Raw genomic sequence first — 24,570 nt, forward strand, 5'->3', positions numbered from 1 at the left:
AAATCTCAACTTTCATGGGAAAAGACAGATCAACAGACCCCATTGCCAAGGTGACATGGGTATTGGATTTATCAAATACTTGAAAGCAGCTATAACATAAAAATGCTTCGGGAAGCAAGGGTGGCACTATTGCCATAAACGAAAAGATAGAAAGTCTCAGCGAAGAAAGATAAGAGAAGGTATAAAGGAAAACCAAATGGAAAATTTAGACATGAATAATGTAATAAGCACCACAAATAACTCACTAGATGGTCTCAGTAACAGATTGGAAACAATAGACCTAATTTCTGATGCACCAACAATTATATTAAATCTCACTGACCTAATCACAATAATTAAAGACATAATCGGAATGGGTAAACCAAGCAAGACCCAACTAAATGCTGCCTACAAGAAACCCACTTAATGCTATGAATAGGAGGCTTAAAAGCAAAAGGGTAGAGAAATAAATGATCATGCAAACACCAATCAAAAGAAGACTGTATTACTAACATTAGCAGAAGTAGACTGCAGAATAAAGAAATTAGCAAGGGATAAAGAAGGACATTATAACGACAAAAGGGTTAATTCACTCAGAAATGTAAAACCTATAGAACTTCAAAATACATGAAGTAAAAACTGAAAGAACTGAAGTAAGAAATGGAAAATCCTCAGTTACAGTTGGAGACTTCAACATATTTCCTCTTGCCAATCAACAGAACTGGTAGCCTGAACATCAGTAAGACTGTGGAGGGAGTGAACAGCACCATCCACCCTCTTGTTCTTTTTTAATTTAAGTTTATCTTTTTTGTTGAAAGTATTACAGATGTCCCCATTTTCCCCCATTGACCTCCTCCACCCCATTCCCACTCCTCCCCCCACCCCAGGCCTTCATTGCACTATTGTCTCTGTCCGGGGGTTATGCATAAATGCATATAAATTCTTTGGTTAATCTCTCCCCCGACCCCTGCCTTCCCCCTTCCCTCTGAGATTTGTCGGTCTGTTCCATGCTTCCATGCCTCTGGATCTATTTTGTTTTAGTTGGGATTCTTTTTTTTTTTTTTTTTAAATATATTTTATTGATTTTTTACAGAGAGGAAGGGAGAGAGATAGAGAGTTAGAAACATCGATGAGAGAGAAACATCGATCAGCTGCCTCCTGCACACCTCCCACTGGGGATGTGCCCGCAACCCAGGTACATGCCCTTGACCGGAATCGAACCTGGGACCTTTCAGTCCGCAGGCCGACGCTCTATCCACCGAGCCAAACCGGTTTCAGCTTTAGTTGGGATTCTTAAAGTCTTCTACCCAGTGGCAGCAGTATATACACTCTTTTCAAGTGAGCATAAAACATTCACCAAAATAGGCTATATCCTGGTATCCTAAGTTACAGCTAAGTTTAGAATTGAGATTGTGTGTTTTCTGACCATAATGGAATTAAACTAAACCAATAACAGAAGGATAGCAAGATTATCTCCGAATACTTGGAAATTAAACAACATACTTTTAAGTAATCCATATATTGAAGAGAAATTCTCAAAGGAAATTAGAAAATATTTGAACTACATGAAAATATAACATATCAAAATTTCTGGGATGTGGTTGAGGTAATGCGTGGAGGGAAATTTATACCATTACGTGCTTCAATTAGGAAAAAAAACCTCTAATCAACAATGTAAACACTGACCTTAAGAAACTAGGATAGAAAAAGAAAAAGAAAGCCACTCAACAAAAATGGGGACTGACTAGCCCCATTACTATAACTGATATTAACTACAACCATTAACTACATTTAATATGCAGACAATCTTCTGAAAAAGGAGCATTCGGGCCCAGATGGTTTCTGGCAAATTCTATCAAACATTTAAAGACTAAATAAGGCAATCTTATATAATCTCTTTCATGAAATAGAAGAGAAGGGGCCACTTCCCAACTCATTTATAAGGCCAGTAGTACCATGATATGAAATGGGACAAAGTCTGAAGACTACAGACCAATCTCTCTCATGAACCAAGATGCAAAAATCCTCAGCAAAATATCAGCAAGTCCAACAACATGTGAAAAGAATGATGCACCATGGCCAAGAGGAAATGCAAGGCTGGTACCATATTTGAAATTCACTCTGTGTAAACTATTGCACTAACAGCGTGAAGAAAGGGCACATAATATCAGTTGAAGTAGAAAAAGCATTTGACAAAATTCAGTATCCATTTATTATATATTAAAAACTCTGAGCAAACTAGAAATTGGGGGGAACTTCATCCTTGATAAAGGGTAATGTATACACACCTACACCAATCATAATTGATGGGGAAAGACTAACACCTTCCCCCTAATATTGAGAAGGCAAGGGGGGTCCATTCTTAGCACTCCTATTGAACATTATACCAGAAGTCTTGACCAGTGTAATAAGATAAGGGAGAAAGGGGGGAGGGTGTATATAGATTGGGAAGAAAGAAATGAAATTGTTCTTTGTCACAGACAGCATTATTATCTAGGTAGAAAATCATAGGAAATCTACAAGAACAAAACCTTAAAAAACCCCTAGAATTAATACATTTAACAAAGCTACAGGATACAAAGTCAACACACAGAAACAATTTTACTTCTAAATGCTAGTAATAAACAGTTGGGAATGGGAAAGTTTATAAAATATTTCCAATAGCTCTCCCCAAAATGTGAAATACTTACAAATTTGGCAAAAAAAAAACCCACATCACAAAAAACAACATATACAAGATCTGTAGTTAAAAATGACAAAACACTGATGAAACCAATCAGAGATCTAAATTCATAGACAGAATAGGTTCATGGTTAGAAGATTCAACTAGTTCAACTCTCCCTTACTTTATCTATAGATTTAGTGAGTTTCCCATAATACTTCCAGAAAGATATATTTTTTTTGTAGATTTAATAAGCTGCTTCCAAAATTTATATAAAAAGGACAAAGGACAAGAATAGCCAAAACAATTTGGAAAAGGAAGAATAACATTTTAGGAGTTATGCTACCTGATTTTAAAACTTACTATGAAGCTATGGTAATCAATATAGTGTGGATTAGCAAAAGGATAGTCAGATCAATGGCGCAGCATAGAGAATCTAGAAATGGACCCACACACACATAGCCGATGGGGTTTTGGGCAAATTTGCAAAAGAAGTTAAATACAGGATAATCTCTTGCACAGATGATGTTAGATCAGTTGGACATCTGTATAAAAAGAGAACCTCAATCTAAACCTTAAGTTTATGCAAAAATTATTTCTAAATGAATCACGCATCTAAATATGAAAAGTGAAACTATAAAAATTTTAGAAGAACACAAAGGAGAAAAGTTTTGTCACTTTGGCTTAGGCAGTGGCCCATGCCCCCACTTCAGCTCTTTGAGATTCTTTCAAGGTGTGCTTCTATTCGGTAGATAATTGATGTTTGACTTCCACGAGGTATTTTCTATGACTAACATTTGTTGAGCAGTTACTCTGAGGCAGGCATCGTTCTAACTTAATCCTACAACACCCCTGAAAAATAGGTACTATCTCACTTTGGAGATGAGAAACTGCAGCACAGAAATATTAATAAAGATGCCTAGAGTAACTTCTGTGAACCACAGAACTACAAATGCCCTGGGCAGTCTCTTGTGAGATAGTGCCGTTACCCACTCAGTCTGACATTCTCACCCTGCTCATCCTGCTTGGAAACGCAAGTCACTAATATTCGTGGCTCCTGTGACGCACACTGTGTACAATTGTGTGTGTGTGTGTGTGTGTGTGTGTGTGTGTGTGTGAGCTTTATTCACAGGCCCCACATTGAGGCTGGCGGGCTTTCTGCCATTGAATCCCAGTATTAACCCACTTGAATCTATTTAGCGCCATCTTGTGTCTGTAGTGGGTTTTACTGAAAGCAGTGTTTTAGCACTAGGGCTGGGGAACAAAAGATCTAGTGGGCAAGCTTTTGATTTCCCAAATATTACCACCAATCAGTGTGATCAGAAACTTGAACTCCACTAGACATGAACTTTCTGGTGCCTTCCCTTCTGCAATGTGGTCAGTTAATAGAATCTGGGAGGGAAACAGATCATAAAGAGAAACGTTCAAGTTGGCCTTTAAATCTCGCTTTGCCTTCTTGTTTTGGAGCAGTGTCCTGGCTTCGTGGGCTGCCTGCAGCCCCAGGGCCCTGAGAGGTTAGGATGGAGACCTTCATTCCTGCCTTTTTAGCCCTGGGGTGGAGGGGGGCAAGGGATGCACCTTCCAGAGACCCAAGAGTCTGCTTTTCTCCCCTGTGCTGTTAGTCAGATTTAGAAGATGCTAAAACCTGCCTGTAGATTTACCTCTTTGTTTAATTTTTTTAATTAAAATTTTTTTCAATTATAGTTTACATTCAATATTATTTTATACCAGAGGCCTGGTGCACAAAATTCTGCACGGGTAGGGTCCCTAGGCCTGGTTGGTGATCAGGGCCAATCTGTGGGGCAACCAGCTGGGTGATCAGCCCCCGCCTCCCTGCTGGCACCCACCTTGGCCAGCCTGGTGCCGCCTGCTTGCTGCCCCCCCCCCCCACCAGTGCTGGTCACCTCCCTCTGCGGGCGACTGGTGAGGCAATCGAGGGGCCCCCACTGGCACCTGCCTTGGCTGGCCTGGGGGCTGCGGGCTGGGGGCAGCTCCTGCATTGAGCATCTACCCCCTGGTGGTCAGTGCGCGTCATAGCGACTGGTCATTCTGCTGTTTGGTCAGTTTGCATATTAGGCTTTTATTATATAGGATTAGCTTCAGGTATACTGCATAGACAAGCACATACTTTACAAAGTGTTCCCCCTGATATTTCTAGTATCCACCTTCTTCAGCAGCGGAACTCAAATGGGAAAAGGATTGTGGTGCAAATTCCCCTTCCCTGGAGTTTCGCCAGCTTGTTTTGGAAGGGAGAGGAGGAACAAGAGGGGAGAAGGGGAAAGTGGGGCAGAATGCACTGAATTCTCAGAGCTCTTCCCTGAAGTGGAGGTGGAAGGGGTACACTGCTAGTAAAAAATTCTAAAAACCAAAAGAAAAGGATCTAACATTTTACAGTCTGATTTCGTCCCCATTTCTATAGAGGGGGTTTACTTTTCTATTATAGAAGTGAAAGATGCTCATAATGGAAAAGTGGGTAAATAGGAAAATAACACATCCAAAGAACATATGCACAGTCATAATGCTTAATGTATCATGGGGCTTCCTTTCCTTCTGGGCATGAAGGTGTTAGTGCTTACCTGAATTATGTGATGTTTATTCATGATTTTCTACATTTTAATTCTTTTATTATAAACACTTTACAGTTAGGACATAGCTTTGGTAAATGACTGTATGCTGAGTTCCATAGCTATGATGGGTATTTAGGTGTTCGTTGATATTTTGATATTATAGATGACACTTCAGTGAGTTTGCTTCATCCCTTTTCCCCCTTTAACGTAAGGTTATTTCCTTAGGGTAGATTCCCGAAATCACATTGATGGGGGGTCGGGGCAGAGAGGACTTTCAGGCTCCGAGTACCAACAAGGAGGAGCCAGACCATTATGGCTGGGGGTGGGCTCCACCCCTCGGTAGTGGTGGGTTTGAGGCACATTCCCTCACTTTTCAGAGCCTGAGTTTTTTCCTCTGTCGGGGGGCGGGGGGGGGGGAGTAATAATATCCATTGCACAGGAGAGCTGTTGCATTAATAACACATATTACCCCCCCCCCCCCCCCCCGCCTTATAGCACGGCACACAACAGGCTCTAAATTATATAGTAACTATTTTAAAAAACAATGACAGCACTAAATAGTCATATTACAGGACTTGTGCCAATTTGCCCTGCCACCGGTAATGTATGAAGTTACTTGTTTACCCTCATAGGCAATGAATAACCGAATCATTTCTTTTAATTATATCTTTGATCATTTCGGTGAAAATGCTACCTCAATATTGTTTTAGTTTGCATTTTTGTTATAGTAAGAATGAACTTCTTTGTACATTATGTGAACCAGCTTGTTGTCTCTTATGAAAAGCTTTTGGCTCTTTTTCTGTTGGCATTTAGTATTTTCTTATCAATTTGTATGAAGTGTCTATATATAATACATCATTTAAACCTTCATCATATTTGCTGTCATCTGTCCTTTTATCTACTGTTATCTTTTTATATCAAACCTTAGTTTTCTTTATATGTGACATACATATTTCTCATTCAGATGAGAAAGTGGCTGCAATCGTGACCTCTTCATTGTAAATTCTGTAGATGAATATTTTATTGAATCTATGACATTTCTTGCAAAAATAACAAAATTATGTATTCATTTCCAGCCATCCTACATCTCATTATTTTTCATGTCATTAAATTTTCCTGAACTCTAGAGCAGTGTTAAATGATCATGGGATTAGGAGGCATCATTTTAAAATGATTCCTGATTTTAATAGGAACAGCTCAGTGTTTCACCATTAAGTAGAATATGAATCTGTTATTACAATAATTATGCTGTTTATTGTGTCAAGGATCTAAGTAATTTTTTTAAGTTTTGAGTTTTTCCATATATAGGGGCATAATTTTTTCCAGAATGATTATGCGGTTTGTTATTTGATCTTTTGTTGGGTAGGATAATAATAGCTTTTTCATATCACACATATATTTGTATGCTTGCAATTATTATATACTAACTATTTTGTGTGTTACTTTTCTCAACTAACACCATTTTATATAGACTTTCCTATAACCTACATATAAACTTGTATGTGTGTGTAATGCATAAAAGAATGTGAGCCTTGGCCCCTGTGGCTCAGTGGTTAGAGTGTTGGCCTGCACATCGAAGGGTCTTGGGTTCGATTCGTGGTCAAGAGCATGTCCCTGGGTTGCAGGTTCAGTCCCCAACCCTGTCCTGGGCATGTGCAAGAGTCAATCGATCCATGTGTCTCTCTCACATCAGTGTTTCTCTCTCTCTCTCTCCCTGTCCTCTTCTCCTCCCCTCCCTCCATTCCATTTTCTCTAAAAAAGCAATGGGAAAAATATCCTTGGGTGAGGATTAACAAAAAAGAAAAGCAAAGAAAGAATGTGAGAAAAATGCATTAATCTATTAAGAATGCTTAACCTAAATTATGGGATTATGAATTATTTTTACTTCACTCCTCCATGTTTTCCAGTTTGTGATGTCCTACTGTTACCATGAAAAGAAAGTATTGCCTAACAATGTCAATGCCAGGCCCATTCATTATGGGTGAAATGAGATTTAGGAGGTCAGATATGGTTTTAGGGAGCCTACTTAGTTGGAGTATGTAACTTGTGCTCATTATCTAGAGTCCAAGCTATTTTGATATGAGGGAGCTGAAAACATAGAGTTCATGTATTTTTGAAAAAGGAAATGCCATGGCTCGGATTTTCTTTTTTAACAATGGCAATATGTGGTGACTATTTTCCTTCACTAAGAATTTAGGACTTTGTGTTTGAAAAATGATATTTTTCATGATTTCTGATATCTTAAACTCTGCAAGTCTTTAGAAGGGATTACAAATAATATTAAAATACATATATGTATCCCTTATCTAAAGGATTCAAACGGCCTCAGCTGGGGATGTTCCATAGCCTCTGGGGGCAACTAGACAGGTTGCTGTGGAAACTTCATTAGTCCTCGGGCCCCACCATGAGGCTACAGCCCAGATGCCATCTTGTGGCTATCGCTGCCTGTCTACTGCACACAGATATAGAAACGTCAAAACACGCATTTACACATCAAGACGCAGAGAAACAGCAATCACTACATTTGGCACCTTAATTGCATCTTCCAGGCGCCAGGAATAGCCCTTGTTTCTTCTGCTGTGATCACACTTTTCTCTCTAAAATGAGATTTTGCTAATTTCAGAGCCCAGGCATTTTCTTCCAATTTGGTTCCTAACATACTGTGTACTTAAAGTATGAAAATCTCCATGGCCATTATGATCGTTGAAAATTATATTTACACGTAAAATCATAATGTCTCCTTGCTTCTTTTTCTCTCCTCTGTAGCTCTGGGCCAGATTATGTTGTATGTGGATGGGATGAACGGAGTAATAAACCACAATGAAACCATTCAGTGGCTGTACACTCTCATCGGGTCAAAGGTAAGAGAAGGTTCTGGTTGAACATGTCATTCAGTTTCAGTATCATCTGCCTTTTTCTGTTACCCTGTCTGAGATGCTTTTGCAGAAAGGAATCCTTTTTGGCTTGGTTCTAGCCCTGTCACAATACAAATGAGGACTCCTATTTTATAGATTTAAAAATACACTCAAATGGCAAGAGTTTACGACTCTTTAATGCATTTTATGTTTTCTTCTTTTAAATTTAATCAAATGCTTTTGGCGCCTCTTGTTTTTAATGATTAATTTAAAAACTATACCATCACCCGGCTGGAGTGGCTCAGTTGGCTGAGCATTGTCCTGTGCACCAAAGGGTTGCCAGTTTGATTCACAGTCAGGCCAGATGCCTGGGTTGCAGGTTCGATCCCTGTTTGGGGCATGTACAGAAGTCAACCAATGGATGTTTCTCTTTCTCTCTCTCCTCCTTCCCTCTCTAAGCATATCCTCAGGTGAGGATTAAAAAATATATAATAAAATAAAATAAAAACTATACCATAGAAACAGTATCAATCTTACCTGCTGTATTTCATATTCATATACATTCAGATACTTAAGCACATATGTATGGGTTGTACCGATGTGTATGTGTGTTCCTATATATAGATGAAAGAATTTGAGACTGTCTTTCAACTCCGCCATTCACTATGAAAGTAGCCAACATTCATTAAATATTTACCAGGTGGCAGGCATGGTAAAAATGCTTTGCAAACATTATCTCCTAAAAGGTAAATGATTTTATTCCCATTTTTTAGTTGGGGAAATAATGCTTAGTTATGAGAGTCTATCTGATTTCCTGCATGGATATTGGCATGTGTCTGCCTCGCCATGCCTTGGCCATGATGCCCTCATACTCTGGGAGTGTGAGGCTAAGGAGGCAGCTCCATCCTGTCACTGCATGTCCTGGCAGCTGGGTGAGGCTCTGGCATCGTCCTCTCTGGTTCTCAGGTGGGGCCATGAGGGGTCTAGTTGGAGGAGGGACTTGGAAGAAGGAGGAAGAAGGGATCCAGCTCCAAGCAGGTGCAAATGAACCAAGGCTCGAGTGTGGTCAGCTTTGGGGCGAGGGTGGGTGGGGCACCATGGAGGAGATCACGGTGACTGTAGTGGGCATCAGGGTTAGGGAGAGAAGGGTCTCGGGATTCCAAAAGCTAGGGAGAGGGCGCAGGCTTTGCAATAAAAATGGACTCTTGATACATGTCATGGCTGAATTAAGACATCTTTATAGCTTTATCATGGTCATGATAAAACACCAACGGTCAGCCCTGTTTCTAACAGGAAATAAAACCCAGCGTGCTTATGGTAGGAAAAGTGCAGTCTTTCAGCCGATCACTAGGGATGGGCGGGAGAAGAGATACTGAGAGGAAAGACACTGAGGAGAGAAGGAGGGATGGGAAAAGATGAGAGGAGAAACCTCAGGGAGGAAAAGATAAAGAGGAGATGAGCAAAAGGAAACGGCCTCAGGCCTGCATCTGTCTGCTCAGTAGACTGGAGGAAGACTCAGCCAAGGTCTGCAGCAGCATCCTGTCCATTTTCATTTGGAATCATCTGTAAGGAACACAAACCACCAAAAGGCGCACGTGGGAAAATTCCTTACTGCATTTCTAAATACCATGGAGAAACCATCAAATTAAAAGCCCTCAAGAATGAGAATGTAGGAATTCTGCGTCCCAGCCCCCTTTGCTGGGTAGCACACGCAGTGGTGGGGACCCTGGGCATCTGTTCTCGGGGCCTCTGTCTGAGCTGGGCATTTGCTTCCTCACTGGGGGCATCGTCCCCAGATCAGTGCTGCTCTTTCCTCCATCTGTCATTTTCCCAAAGGAAGGTCCATAGTTGTCTCTGACTCCTGTGTTCACACTGAGCCAGTCACTGTGAAGGTGAGAAAATAGAACCACAGGGCAGCCTAAGCCTCGCAGCCATGGTGCTAGAAAGGGGATGGACCGTGGGCGATGCCCCGCAGCCCACGCTCACTCATTGTGACATCCGATGACCCTGCAGGCTGTGCTCAGTTTCAGGCCAGTGGCCAAAAGTCAACAGCGCCAGCAGCCACCAAGTTTGTTTTCCGTGCAATTCTAACACGATCACCTCTTATTTACAAAACCAACCCAGTGTCCCCTGACACTCCCCATCACCCCATATCTAGATGGTGAGGAATCTGCAAGCAGAAAGGATGCCCTAACCTACACTTACAGGTTTTGAGAAGGAAGCCTTAGTTCCTTAAACATACAAACTGGCCGATAGGGCCACAGAGCTTCTCCCAGTTCAAATAAAATTAAGGCGGGAGAGCCAGGGGCCCTTAGGGCTTTCTTTTGACTAAGAGTTGAGTTCTCAGTACCTGAAAGGTTTGCCTTGAGATCCTGTGGTTTTTACCTTAACCAGGCACAGAGTTGATACTAAAATCCTGGGTTAGGGAAACCTTGCCATCCTGTCTTCATAACCTTCCTTTTTCCTTCCATGAAAGGCAACAGGATGTGATGCTGCCATCAGGCCTTCCAGAGGGTCATTGTGCAACACATATTTGCAGATATTTGAGATGCAGAGTCAGAGGACAGAATGATGTATTTGCTGCCAAATAATTACTTTTTAAAAGAAAGAAAAAGTGTTTTCAATAAAGGGCTTTAGTCTGTTTACCAAAGTCCATCTTTAAACCCCAGTCAGAGGTAAGAAGCAGTGGTCCACCCTGTGACTTCTCACATGGTGTGAATTTTTCCTCTTCATGCATATGGAAGTCTAATTAATTGGGATAAGATGATTCAGCTTATACAGCACAGCCTTTTGTCACTCTGACAGAGCCTCTGTCTCTCGCGACCGTATGGATCCCCTTCCTGCCCATGGGGGAGGCCCCAGGGACCCCTAGCTCCTTGTGGGTTCCCCAGGATGCCTCCTGTTGTGGTCATGGAGTCTGCCCTATCTGTGGTTCTGTCCACCTTGGCTTGCTCTATTCTCTCCAGTTCTCTGTCAGCCCCACTGAATTAATTCTTCCAGCGGTGCCCTAGGTTGCTGACCACAGATCTCTAGATAGCGTTGGTACTTGTGTGATGTTGGTCATGCTTCCCTATTCCTCCCAGAACAGCTACTAAAGCTGAGCTGAGGGGAGTTCTGGCCACAGTCCCCCTTTCACACACACACACACACACACACTCTCTTTTACACACATGAGAGGGCCATTCTCTCTCTCTCTCTCTCTCTCTCTCTCTCTCTCACACACACACACACACACACACACACACACAGGGACACTGTAAGATGATGAGGATGATTAGTAGTGTGTGGTCTGTAGAATAGAGTGGTGGAGGGGGAGAAATGGACAGGGATGGGAGGCTAAGGGCTAGTGTAGTATCAACGCTGGGAGGTGATGAGGCCTGGTCAAGAGTTGAGGTGGAAACAGAATATTGGAAATATGGAGACATTTTGAGGAATAACTTCCTAGGACTGGGTTTCTGGATATGGAAAAATAAAAGCAGGAATCAAAGATCGGGGGGAATACAGTTTTGAATCTGGGCAGCTAGGAATGCAACATTGCTTCTGGTAGGAGAAAGAAGTGGAAATTGAGGTTCCTTGGCAGGAAAGCTCTGATAGGCTGGTTTTGAGATGAAGGCAATGTCCCCAAGGACAGCTTAGCAGATGCCCCCAAGGTGCCAGGTACTCCAGTAAGTGCTGGCTGGCGAGCCCTTTGACCTCAGAGTTGTCAGCATGTCACTGCTGTGTGAGGCACATGACCCACCTGTGTATGAGATCTGAAGTGCTTTTTGAGTTACATAAGATAAAATCACAAAATCCCAGTCTTGAAGAGGTGGCAAGGTCTTGTCAAAGACGTTCCTGATGTTCACCAGCCACATTCCTGATACTTCCAACAGCCATAGTTGGGCACTGGAATCAGTGGAAAGCCTTCCTCATCTGGACCTGCCTCTACCTCTCTGTCATCAGCCAAACGCGGTGCTCTGCTTTCTGAAGCAGCACATACTCACTACTCCATGGAAGTTGAGTTTTCAAAGGCAGTATGTCACCCTGTCCAAGAGGCTCCTGGTTCCATAGACAGATCTCCATAAACAGGAGTAGCAGGTGAGGGTTTGACCCTTCTGCCCTTCTAGGGCAGGTGGCCAAGTCTAGGACTAGCATCTGTGCTCTAGCAGCTGGAAAACGAATAGGGACAAGGGGTTCTAATACAGAAGAACATTTGAGGTGATGTGAAAACCCCGGAGTATTTCGTGGGCTGTTCCCTGCAAAGAGATGTTCTAGGACAGTGGTCGGCAAACTCATTAGTCAACAGAGCCAAATATCAATAGTACAACGATTGAAATTTCTTTTGAGAGCCAAATTTTTTAAACTTAAACTATATAGGTAGGTACATTGTTATTAACTTAATTAGGGTACTCCTAAGCTGGCCTTTGCTAAAAACGTCTTCAATCTGATTGAGGTACGTTCGCTGAGGTCGACCTCTTCCAACTCTCCCATCCACATTGTCTTGTATACTTGTTTCGTCTATCTCCTTTCATTCATCCTCTCTATATGTCCAAAGCATCTCAACATACCTTTCTCAATCCTCGACACTACATCTTCTTTCACTCCACAACGTTCCCTAAAATTAACTTAATAAACTTTACTTAAAGTTTTAAGTCAACTTCGCACTGTACATGTGCACCCGCACGTGGTATTTTGTGGAAGAGCCACACTCAAGGGGCCAAAGAGCCGCATGTGGCTCACGAGCCGTGGTTTGCCAACCACTGTTCTAGGAGAAGTGAATGGACAGTAGGCCCAGAAGCAGAGGCTTCTGGGAGCAGGCCTGGAAGTAGCCCTGCAGGCTCAGGGTTGTCTTTGCCAGGCTGCTGACTGCCATCCCCAGGCCTCTGTCCACCTGCCAGCACTCACCTGCCCACCCTCCTCCATCCACTCTAAGGAGATGTGAGCTGGATGCCAAACTCTTGCTAACAGGGCATTCACCATACCTGAGGCTCAGGTGTTGTCCACTTTCATGTTTCTAGGGCTGGTATTTACTTAAGAAAGTTCTTTAACCTTGATTATTACTTGGAAAAGAGTATTCGTCCCATTTCCCCAAGACTTAAATTTTTGCACAAGAGGGAAAGACAGGTTTATTCATAGGAGAATAGAAAGAATCAGATTTGACTTCCTCCAGCAATTAGGTGTGTGACAGGTTGCATAGCCTCCTAGAACATGGGGTTTTGTATCTGAAACGAGGGATGTCACTAACCGGAAAAGCACCCAACCTTGTTGATTTCCCCCCTTCAAGCTGCTCTGTAAGGTAGTATTTCAATGCAGAGTTTTTGGGATTCCTTAGTGAACAGTAGCAGGAGGGATTTATGTCATGTATGGTACCTATTTATGTTCCCTAACTCTTCATAATTACGATGAATAACCTAAGGGAAAGTGAGCAAAATGGATATTTTCTGGTCTTGTCATCATTCTTTAAAGAAACTTGCTGCTTAAGGCCCCAGAATTGTATCTCAGTAGAAGAACATGCTCATTTGTAGCACTATTTATTATTTTGACATTCATTTTAATTATTTTTGAATAGTCTGCTATATTTGACGTTCTGTAAGATTTCCACTAACAAGTAACAATTTAAAGGGTTCCTAGCCTTGCACTTGGCCTACTAGGTTCATCCCAAAGCCGGTTCTCTTTCTGCAAACTTCATTGAGTCATCAGCAAGTCTGCCATCAGGCCCCGAGGCCATTGCACATGAATTTGGTACAGGTGACTTCCTGTCCTGGCAGCTGTGCCAACCCTGGTGACTATACTTCTCCTTCAGGGACATCTCAGAGCCATGGCCCAGAGTTCTGTGCTCAGGTACCATAGTCGGGCCTGCACTTTACTTCTGATAAGACCCACCTCATTTTGCTGACAGAGACTTTGAAGGCGGAGAGCTACGGAGTCAGAGGTATCTGTTGGACAGATGGACAGATGGTGACATAGATTTCAGGGCCTGATCTGAGATCCCTGCGCAGGAATTCAAGCTTCAGTCTATGTCATTGGAAGAAAGTGTTTCATTAAGAAAATCTAGTGTCTTAAGTCACTTGCATTTTTCTGTTGATAAAATACTCAGATATTCTTAGTTCTTTCTGGCAAGCTTGTAAACAGTGGCACAGCTTCGCAGATCAAGATATCTCGCCGATTTTGAATTCCTTTTTAATAACCAGCATCCACTTCTATAACATGTATTTATGCTTTTTTAGTGGAAAATGAAACAAATAGAATGAAGCCTGTTTTTCTGACCCCCTTTGTAATTTAAGTCCTGAGGTTTGGAAATTGTTTTCTTTTTATGGTGGTTGCATTTTTAGAAGAGGAGTAGGAATTTGGAGATTTGGGGGGATACTTTTATTTCTACTTAATAAGCAGCATATTTGACCTGCTAAGTATAGTTCTTGGGTTTCTCTAAGTACAATAAAAACGTGCAGGGAGCTCTAGTTTGCTTTCAAGTGCAAACTTATTGAGGAAAATTGCCTTTTATTCCTTTTCCATACATCTGGTGGTTACATTTTATCTAAAACCTGGACACCCGGGTTCCGTACAGGCTGACTCCACACCCTCCCTGTGGGTTGACCCAGAAAATGAAAAACCCAGCAAAGCACCATGTCTTCACCATCCTGCTACCCCCTTCATCCCAGCCTCGCGGGCAGAGAGTAACGCTGGAGCCTCGAGTAGTTTATGCAGACTGGAGGCTCAGACCTCCGACTGAGGCCTGACTAATGTACATCCCTGCGTTAAAGGCACTTCTGTCCCCATGAGGACTCAGCCTCTGTTTCACACTGAGTAGGAACAGAGAGTACGAATTGAGAGCTGCACCAGAAAAGAAAGCTCAGCCCGGTCCCCCCAAATGTGCTAAACACACATGAGAAGCACAGCAGTCCACAGCTGGCTAGGTGTGCCTGTCTCCCCTCCAGCCCAGTGCAAAGGGCTGGTCTCTGATTCCTGTTACATACTGTCATTTAGCTGTGTGTGTGAGCAACTTAAAGCATCACTGACTAGAATGGACAGCATTAAAATAGAATACTAGCATTCCCTAGACGTAATCACGTGAGAAGTAGATAACGTGTGGCCCAAAGGCTGAGTCTATAGACCCTCTGAGTGTTTCCTCCAGCCCCAAGGAAGTGGAATCATGTGTGTGAGCAGGAGCCCAGAGGCTATCACATAACCTTTCTGCTCCGTGAAACCCAGAAAGGTGGCTGGATCCGCTCTGAGTCTGTCTGACTGACTCTCTTCTTCCCGGAAAGGGCTGTCCCCTGGGAAGGGCTTTTTGTCCTCGGAGCCCTGGCTCTGAGGGCCTCTAGTGGGGGTAACACTCTCAATTGTGTGTTGTAGGTGTCCTGGGTCCTACATCTCCTTGGGTCCTGAGCATCTGGCAGGTGCTGAAGATGTTGAAAGAAGCAGGGCATCTTGGGAGTGGGAGAGACCTTAAACAGTGCAGCCAGTCTACCCCCATCCAGGCTCTGAATTCCTCCAGCAATAACCTTAGCGAGCGGCCACAGAGAACATCCCGATGTGGGAACTGCACTCTCTGCCGCAGCCCCTGCTCTGAGGCTGACTCCTTGCTGCCCTGCGTCCCTGTTGAACTCGCTGTGATTGGTTGCTTTATCTTTCCAATGGTCGCTCTTCCATAAGAATGAGAATCAGTTCTGATTGATCTTCGCTTGGTGCTAGGCAGGTGGGCAAGTGTTTGAGCTTATAAGTCATTGCAATGAGACTCTTCATTGGGACATGAAGGAGCACCAGGCAGAGCTGAAAATCAGACAATTCAGATGGGAGAGACACGGCCACGCCCCTTTGGGAGCCTTTGCGTCTGAGGCAGGTGGTGGTGTCTGCCCTGGCAGCCGTGGCTTGTTCCCACCCTCCTCCTTCGTGGTCCTCACTCTTGGTGCCACAGTGGACCTGCCTTACCTGATCTGTCACTGGTCTCTGGGTTGCTCCTTCCAGCTGAGCTTTTTAGAATGCCTACGATAGAAGGCCAGAGAGAGTTGGGGGGCAGGAGGGAGGGGAGTAAGAGATCAACCGAAGGACTTGTATGCATGCATATAAGCATAACTAATGGACATAAGACACTGGGGGGTAAGGGAGGGTAGTGGTTTGTCAAGGGCGGGGGGGGGGGGGAAAGGATACTTATGTAATACCCTTTGTAATACTTTAAGAGGAAAATAAAAAATAAAAAAATAAAAATAAAAAAAAAATAAATAAATAAAAAAAAAAAATAAAATACCAATGGCCTTCTTCAAAGATCTAGAACGAACTCTCCAAAAATTCATCTGGAATAAAAAAAGACCCCGAATAGCTGCAGCGATCCTGAGAAAGAACAAAGTAGGTGGGATCTCAATGCCAGATATCAAGCTGTATTACAAAGCCACTGTTCTCAAAACTGCCTGGTACTGGCACAAGAACAGACATATAGATCAGTGGAATAGAATAGAGAGTCCAGAAATTAGCCCGAACCAATATGCTCAATTAATTTTTGACAAAGGAGGCATGAACATACAATGGAGCCAAGATAGTCTCTTCAATAAATGGTGTTGGGAAAATTGGACAGATATATGCAAGAAAATGAAACTAGACCACCAACTTACACCAAACACAAGAATAAACTCAAAATGGATAAAGGACTTAAATATACGACAGGAAACCATAAAAATTCTAGAAGAATACAAAGGCAACAAAATCTCAGACATATGCCAAAACAATTTCTTCACTGATACAGCTCCTAGGGCAGTTGAAACTAAAGAGAAACTGAACAAATGGGACTACATCAAAATAAAAAGCTTCTGCACAGCAAAAGAAACCATCAACAAAACAACAAGAAAACCCACCTCATGGGAAAACATATTTGCCAACGTCATATCTGATAAGGGCTTAATCTCCAAAATTTATAGGGAACTCACACAACTTAACAAAAAGAAGATAAACAATCCAATCAAAAAATGGGCAAAGGATCTAAATAGACACCTTTCAAAAGAGGACATTCAGAAAGCCAAGAGACATATGAAAACATGCTCAAAGTCACTAATCATCCGAGAGATGCAAATCAAAACAACAATGAGGTACCATCTCACACCTGTCAGAATGGCCATCATCAACAAATCAACAAACGACAAGTGCTGGAGAGGTTGTGGAGAAAAAGGAACACTTGTGCACTGCTGGTGGGAATGCAGACTGGGGCAGCCACTATGGAAGGCAGTATGGAGGTTCCTCAAAAAATTGGAAATGGAACTCCCATTTGACCCTGTGATCCCACTTCTAGGAATATATCCCAAGAAACCAGAAACACCAATCAGAAAGGATATATGCACCCCGATGTTCATAGCAGCACAATTCACCATAGCTAAGATCTGGAAACAGCCTAAGTGCCCATCAGTAGATGAATGGATTAGAAAACTGTGGTACATCTACACGATGGAATACTATGCTGCTGTTAAAAAGAAGGAACTCTTACCATTTGCAACAGCATGGATGGAACTGGAGAGCATTATGCTAAGTGAAACAAGCCAGTCAATGAAGGAAAAATACCACATGATCTCACTCTTTCATGGATAATTAAGACCATTACAAACTTTTGAACAATAATAGATACAGAGGCAGAGCTGCCTCAAACTGATTGTCGGACTGCAGTGGGAAGACCAGGGAGGGTTGGGGGACAGGAGGGAGGGGAGTAAGAGATCAACCGAAGGACTTGTATGCATCCATATAACCATCACTAATGGACATAAGACACTGGGGGGTAAGGGAGGGCAGGGGCTTGTTAAGGGCGGGGGGGAAAAAAGGACACTTATGTAATACCCTTTGTAATACTTTTAGCGAAAAATAAAAATTAAAAAAAAAAAAAAAAAAAAAAAAAAAAAAAAAAAAGAATGCCTACGATAAGTTCAAGTAGCACCAAGTGTGGATTTTTAAGAACATAGAGATGAGCCATGTGTTTGGACTTGGAAGAATGGGTGTGTGGCCTCCATTGTGGCTGTTCCAAAGCTTTGGAGGGTTTTGACTATTTTACATACTTAAGGGCATCAAATTAAGTGCTTTCTGGATAAATGAGGGATTGATATAGAGATCTTTTGAAGTAACATACTTTTATCATTTCCAGGTGTATGCAGCAATGCTAAGAAGGTATTTCTGATGAGTCCTGCTGGCTGTATTTTGATGATTAGTTAGGACATGTTCTCCCTTATATCATGCATTTCCATAAAGTTAATGTTCTCATGTTCTCTCTTTTCTAAAGTAGCTTAATTACTCAATATGCTTATTAATTTCACATAGTAAGTCCTCCAAACACATGTAAACATAAACTTAGACTCACTTGTAACCAAATTGATAGAAACCTGAAATCATGAATGAGTTTGGGGGGGGCTTTCTCCCTCTCTCTCTCTCTCTCTCTCTCTCTCTCTCTCTCTCTCTCTCTCTCTCTCTCTCTCTCTCTCTCTTAATTACAGTGCCCAAAATACTCCAAACAGAGTCTTTAAGCAAAAGAGAAGACATGAATAGGCATGTTGAGACCAATAGAAAAGGATTTTCTAGAAAACAGTGGTTTCTTAATTAGAGAGCCTGGTATTGGAGAGTGGCTCAGGGGTCCTGGGTCCTGGGACCATGTCAGCCAAGGCCCCAGGACCACAGAGATGCTCAAAAGAAACCTTGATGAGATGGGCATGAGGGCCCCTGCTGAGACCGGCTAATGGGGAGCGGGGTTGGGCAGCAGCCAGGTTCTTTCCCAGGAAGGCACTGGGTAGACTTAAACCACATAATGACAGTCCGCCCACTAAGGAAGTCGCCAAGCCTGGACTTGCTGGGTGTTTTATTTACTTGGAGAAATTTCTTGAGCTCTAAGTGTACCAAGATAGTGCAGTTTATTATGCCATTGCCTTCCCTCCTACCCCCAACCTTGTAGTTGGTGAGAAAAACACTCTGGAATTTAGTTGATTCCTTCTCAGGGGACAGAGGACCAAATGCAGGACTCAAGTTATGAAGGTAAAATGCCCCGAAGAGCTGAGGGCTCTCCGAAGAACTCCATCCCGGTGGTAAGGACAGAGCCATGAGGATGTCCTCGGTGTAATTGTGCAGTCACTGGGAAGTGAAGAACTGGAGCCAGGGGTGTGGCAACTCTTTTGAGAAGTGTTCCTATAAAGGGGAGCTGAGAACCCCAGGACTGGCAGGAGAGAGGTGTGGAGTCAGGAAAAGACAATGGTTTACTAGGGAAGCGTGACAGAGGAGAGCAGGGCAGGGCAGCAGAGGTGTTTGCATGATTTTGGAGACATGACTTGGGGTGGGTGGTGCTTTTACTCTGCTCCCTGTGGGAGTGCATGATGCCCTAAGTTCTCTGTAAAGTCCCACATGTCCCTAAGATTTTGACGTGAGAACATACATCCAGGAGGCCCTGGGTCTTCCTTGGGCTGCAAGTGGAGAACCTGGAGCCAGTTCTCCACCACTATGGTGAGGAGGTGAGGGTCATGCATTGATTGGTCATTAATTGACTAATTCTTTCATTAAGGAAACATCGCCGAGCCCAATCTGTGCCAAGTGTCATTCCAGGCCCTGCAAACAGTGCAAATAAGCCCCTCTCCTCAGGCCGTGTTCCTGTCTGTGAGGGGTGGGCAACTGACAAACAACTTACTAGGGATGGGACAAGCTTGCTCTTCCTTCCTTCCTTCCTTCCTTCCTTCCTTCCTTCCTTCCTTCTTTCTGTCTTTCTCTCCCTTTCCTCCCTCCCTTCCTCCCTCCCTTCCTCCCTCCCTCCCTCCCACCTTCCTCCCTCCCTCCCTCCCTTCCTTCCTTCCTCCCTCCCTCCCTCCCTCCCTCCCTCCCTCCCTCCCCCTCTCTCTCTCTCTCTCTCTCTCTCTCTCTTTCTTTCTTTCTTTCTTTCTTTCTTTCTTTCTTTCTTTCTTTCTTTCTTTCTTTCCCTTCCTCCCTCCCTCCCCCCTCCCTCTCTCCCTTCTCTTTTCTTTTCTTTTCTTTTCTTTTCTTTTCTTTTCTTTTCTTTTCTTTTCCCTCCCTCCATCCCTCCCTCCCTCCCTCCCTCCCTCCCTCCCTCCCTCCCTCCCTCCATTTTTTCTGTCTTTCTCGTTCATCTTCACCTGAGGACATTTTTCCCATTGATTTTTAAAGACAGTGGAAGGGAAGGAGGGAAGGAGGGAGAGAGGGAGAGGAGAGGGAGAAATAGAGAAACATTGATGTGAGAGAGACGCATCTATTGGTTGCCTCCCACATGGGCCCCAACTGGGGCGAGGATCAAACCTGCAACCCAGGTACGTGCCCTTGACCAGGAATAGAACCTGTGACCCTTTGGTGCATGGGCCAACTCTCTAACCACTGAGCAACATTAGCCAGGGAAGGCTTGCTGTTTCTTAGATGCATGATTTGAACCCATTTCTAGGAGGTAGTTGGTGTGTGAGTGTCTTGAGGAGGTGCTTCTTGGAAGGAAGCTGGTCCAGGAAACAAGACTGTGGATGAAGGATGAAGCAGTGTTTGGGGGGAGGGGGGAGGGGCAGGAAGGGGGCTGACCTGGAAACATCCGGCTGCCACAGCCCAGGGCTGGCTGGGCTGCAGGGGGAAGTTTGGGAATTTCTCTGGCTGAGTAATGTGACCTGTGTGGAGGAGAGACTCTGTGTGTGGCTCCTCACAAATGCTGTGCCCTGGGCCCAGCCAGTGTGGGTTTTAAGGCCCCAGATGGCCTCACTTGCTCAGTTTTAAGACAGGACTTGGTTCAGATCCCTGCTCACCTGACCTAGCTGTCGTGACCTCAGACAAGCCATTTAACCTGCTGTCCCTGTGTCCTCGCCAAAAAAATGAGAATTGTGATCATTCCTACTCTACAATGCTCTAGTCTAGAAAATACCTCACTTGCGGTTTTGCTTTCTGTGATTTTAGTTACCCATGCTCAATTGCAGTCTGAAAATATTAAATGGAAAATTCCAGAAATAAACAATTCATAACTTTTAAATTGCTTGCCGGTCTGAGTAGTGTGATGAAATCTTGTGCTGTCCTGCTGCATCCCCCCTGGGATGTGAACCATCCCTTTGTCCAGTGGATCCACACTGTAGATACGCTCCCTGCCTGGTGGTCGTGGAGCAGCCGGCTCAGTTGTCAGGACTGTCACAGCATCACAGTGTTTGTGTTCAAGTCACCCTGATAGTAGCCTAACACTACGTCATAACATGTGCTTCGTTCACCTCACTGCATCTCATCACGTAGGTCTTGTGTCATCTTACATCAGAAGAGTCAGTGCAGTGCAATGGGAGAGAGAGAGAGAGAGAGAGAGAGAGAGAGAGAGAGAGAGAGAGAGAGACTATATTCATGTAACTTTATTATAGTATATTGTTATAGTTGTCCTTTTTATTATAGGTTGTTCATCTGTTACTGTGCCTAATTTATAAATTAAACTTTATTATAGGTGTGTATGTATAGGGAAAAACATAGTATGAAGGGTTCGGTACCCTTGGTGGTTTCAGGCATCCACTCGGGATCTTGGCGAGTATCCCCACGGATAAGGGGAACTACTGTAACTGACTCAGCCACCACTGCCTGGGGTATTGAGAGACCCTGGGTGTGAGCTCTGGGATCAAAGGCCCTGGGTTCAAATTTGGGTTCTACTTTATGGGTGTATTCCTGGGCAGCTCCGTGCCTCAGTTTCCTGATCTGTGCAGTGGGGATAATTCTAATGCCTGCCTTCTGAGGCCCCCGGGATGAAGTCTGTGTAGTTGTTGAGAAGAGCACCTGGGCTGAAGCATGCATGGTGCCCGCTGCTGTTAGAGATGATGCCTTCGGGTGTAAGGGGCTGTGTGTGCCCCCCGTAATGGTGTCTTTTCTGCGCAGTTCCGCCTGGTGGTGAAGACGGCCCTGAAGCTGCTGCTGGTCTTTGTGGAGTACTCGGAGTCCAACGCGCCCCTTCTGATCCAGGCGGTCTCTGCTGTGGACACTAAAAGAGGTGAGTGGTCCCCGCCCCCTGATTTCATCAAGGGAAATTGTCTGATGTAGGAAGACTCCCACTTCTTACATGTTCAAAACAGAATTAGGATAAACAGAATTTCCTTTGTGTGGACCTCCCACTGCAGGAACCATAGTGAATATATAAAGATTAGAGACAGAGCGAGGTTTGCAGGGAAAGAAAAGCACTCGCTCTGAGCTTGTCTTCTCACTCTGTCCCCCGCCACTGAGCACACACAGGACCAGGTCTTTCTCCTCCTTTCCCATCCTCTCCTGGCTCCTTCCTCCCCTCCTTTCACACAGACTTTATCCACTCTGACCCCTAGATGTTCCCTCCCCTCCACCACATGTCCCTTCCCTACTGGGGTCCCTCACCGTCCCTCACCTGGTGTTCCTTGCCGGCCCCAAGTGCTATGCTGGCCTCTGCAGTTGGAGGATTCTTCTAAAGCACAAATTTGGTCTCACCATTTTCCATCTGATACCTGCCAGTGGCTTCCAGTGCCCACAGGATTAGATCCAAGCCCTTCATCTGACCCTGTACCATCCAGCCCCTGTCTACCTGCCACGTGTCTGTCTCCCACCTGGCCTGCACCACACCCCCCTCCCTTGGCTCAGACAACCATGTGCTCTCAGCGCCCCCATGTGCCCCTCTTCTCTGCTGTGCTGTGTTCATTGCCCGTCTCTCCTGAGTATGTGCCCTGCCTGAGGACAGGGTGCCTGGCTCTCCTCTTGGTGTCCCAGCGCCTAGCGGGCCTGCCCTGCACACTTGACGAAGAGTCAGCTTTGGATCTGGTTCAGTGTGTAACATGCTGTGGACCCTATAATATTGTGAAGCCTGAAACCAAGATGTTGAAGGTTTTTTGTTTTGTTTTGTCCTTTTAAAAAACAAACTTTTAGTTTTGTTCCCCAGTAAGATAGGTGATGATGATGATCAAAAACTTGATAACATTTATTTTCTTTTTATGATTATAACAGCAATGCTCTCTGTAGAAAATTTGGAGAAAAAAAAAACAGTGGAAAGCAGACAATAGCAGAATCACCTCTCATCTTACCAGACAGAAATTGTGTTAACACAGGGGTACATTTCCTTATGGTGTACGTGTGTCTGCACAGATTTATGCACAAATCAGCTGAGATACAACTAGACACACCTTCCAGGGCTAAATTCAAAGGTGAAAGAAAGTAGATCACTGGTTCCTTTGAAAATTGGAATGTAAGTTAATGAAAACCATCCAGAACCATAAATTGGGCCCCTATACCTTTCCCACGAATGCGCAGGCAGATGTCAGCTCCCTGTACAGTGGATCTCAGGCCGGGGCAGCTCCGGGCCTCTGTGTGGATGTGTGTGCCAGAGACGAACCTCATGCACGGTCAGGGCTGTGAGTCTGGAAGGTGGGCTCCAGACCAGCACAGGTCTGTGTGTTTCTTTCTACCACAACATGTTGTCATATGGTACCAGATTTGAAATTCCTTATGGCCAATAGTAGATCATGAAGCCAGCTGAGAGTCCTCAATGAAGACTGCCAGTGACTCAGAAACAGGGGACAAGGAGGGAGGTTTCCCAAGGCCAGTGAATGAGAGTTAGGGCCAGAGGTAGGTGTCTGGGAAGATAGTGAGGCAGATCCTTTCATTCATGCTTAGAGGAGTCATGCTCGATGCCCAACTCTGGGGATTACTTTAGAATGATGAATGGACTCTTTAGCTTCCTGTCCTAAATTCTGGGTAACCCATGGGCCCTTGTCATGGGTGCCGTGCTAGAGGGGCCAGTCTTCTCATGACCTTGGGGTTGTGCTTTGACTTCATTGAGTTGGGAGCTGTTTCCTTCCTTGAGCCTCACATTTCATGAAGGTGTGTCATGGGGTAGAGGAATGGCCCTGAGATGAGCCCAGAGCATGACGTCCCATTCAAGACTCCATCCACTGGCTCAGCCAGAGGCTCAGAGTAGTACTCAGTCTCTCCCCCGTGACAAAATGATGGCCATCTTTCCCCAACTTGTAAAAAAAGTAAAAAACAAAGGGAAAAAATTAAACAAGTTAACAGATTGTTTACTTCATGGTTTTTTGCCTATAAAATTTCTTAAGTTTTGGGCAACTACTGTCATCTGTCTGCTCCTGAGCACTAGCAGCTGGAAGAAAAAAAGGAATATCACCAGTGGAACAAATTGAGACATGTAGTTTATCACATGTGGTTCAATAGCACATTCCTCTATGGACATGTGTGGTCTTGGCCATAATGCACGCATATAACATCATCCTATTTTACTGCTAGTCAGTGTTCCTGAACCCGGTGGTGGAATTAAACATATACATATATCATGGTGTTTGCAGAGAGCCCCTGACTCCCAGGTGTGTTTCCACCAGTAGGTGTGGAAGCAGCTTTCCACTTCCTCCTCGGCCAGTGAGAGCAGAGGTGCCAGAGGTGATGATGGCCAGCCAAGCATGTCCACTGTGCACAAGCTTAAGCCATAAATTTTACTCCTCAGGTGGCGTTAGACACATTCCTCTGGGGAGATGGGGTGGAGAATGGGTATATTAAAATATAGACTGGGTTACTTGAATAGAAAGGAATTCTTTTGGATGATAAA

The 24,570-nt window shown here is 44.0% G+C and overlaps 1 protein-coding gene across 5 annotated transcripts in view; it reads left to right on the plus strand.

Annotated features, from left to right (window-relative positions):
* FHOD3 (formin homology 2 domain containing 3) overlaps positions 1 to 24,570 on the plus strand; it is a 386,194-nt gene that overhangs the window by 224,727 nt on the left and 136,897 nt on the right. For all 5 annotated transcript variants that reach the window (XM_070421006.1, XM_070421007.1, XM_070421008.1 and 2 more), the window contains exons 6-7: positions 7,975 to 8,069; positions 21,876 to 21,987. In XM_070421006.1, coding sequence (XP_070277107.1) covers positions 7,975 to 8,069; positions 21,876 to 21,987 — 207 coding nt within the window. The remainder of the gene's footprint in view (positions 1 to 7,974; positions 8,070 to 21,875; positions 21,988 to 24,570) is intronic.

Source organism: Myotis yumanensis, unplaced genomic scaffold (assembly GCF_028538775.1).
Source record: "Myotis yumanensis isolate MYYU_CA2020_CCGP unplaced genomic scaffold, mMyoYum1.0.hap1 SCAF_7, whole genome shotgun sequence".
Lineage (NCBI taxonomy): Eukaryota > Metazoa > Chordata > Mammalia > Chiroptera > Vespertilionidae > Myotis > Myotis yumanensis.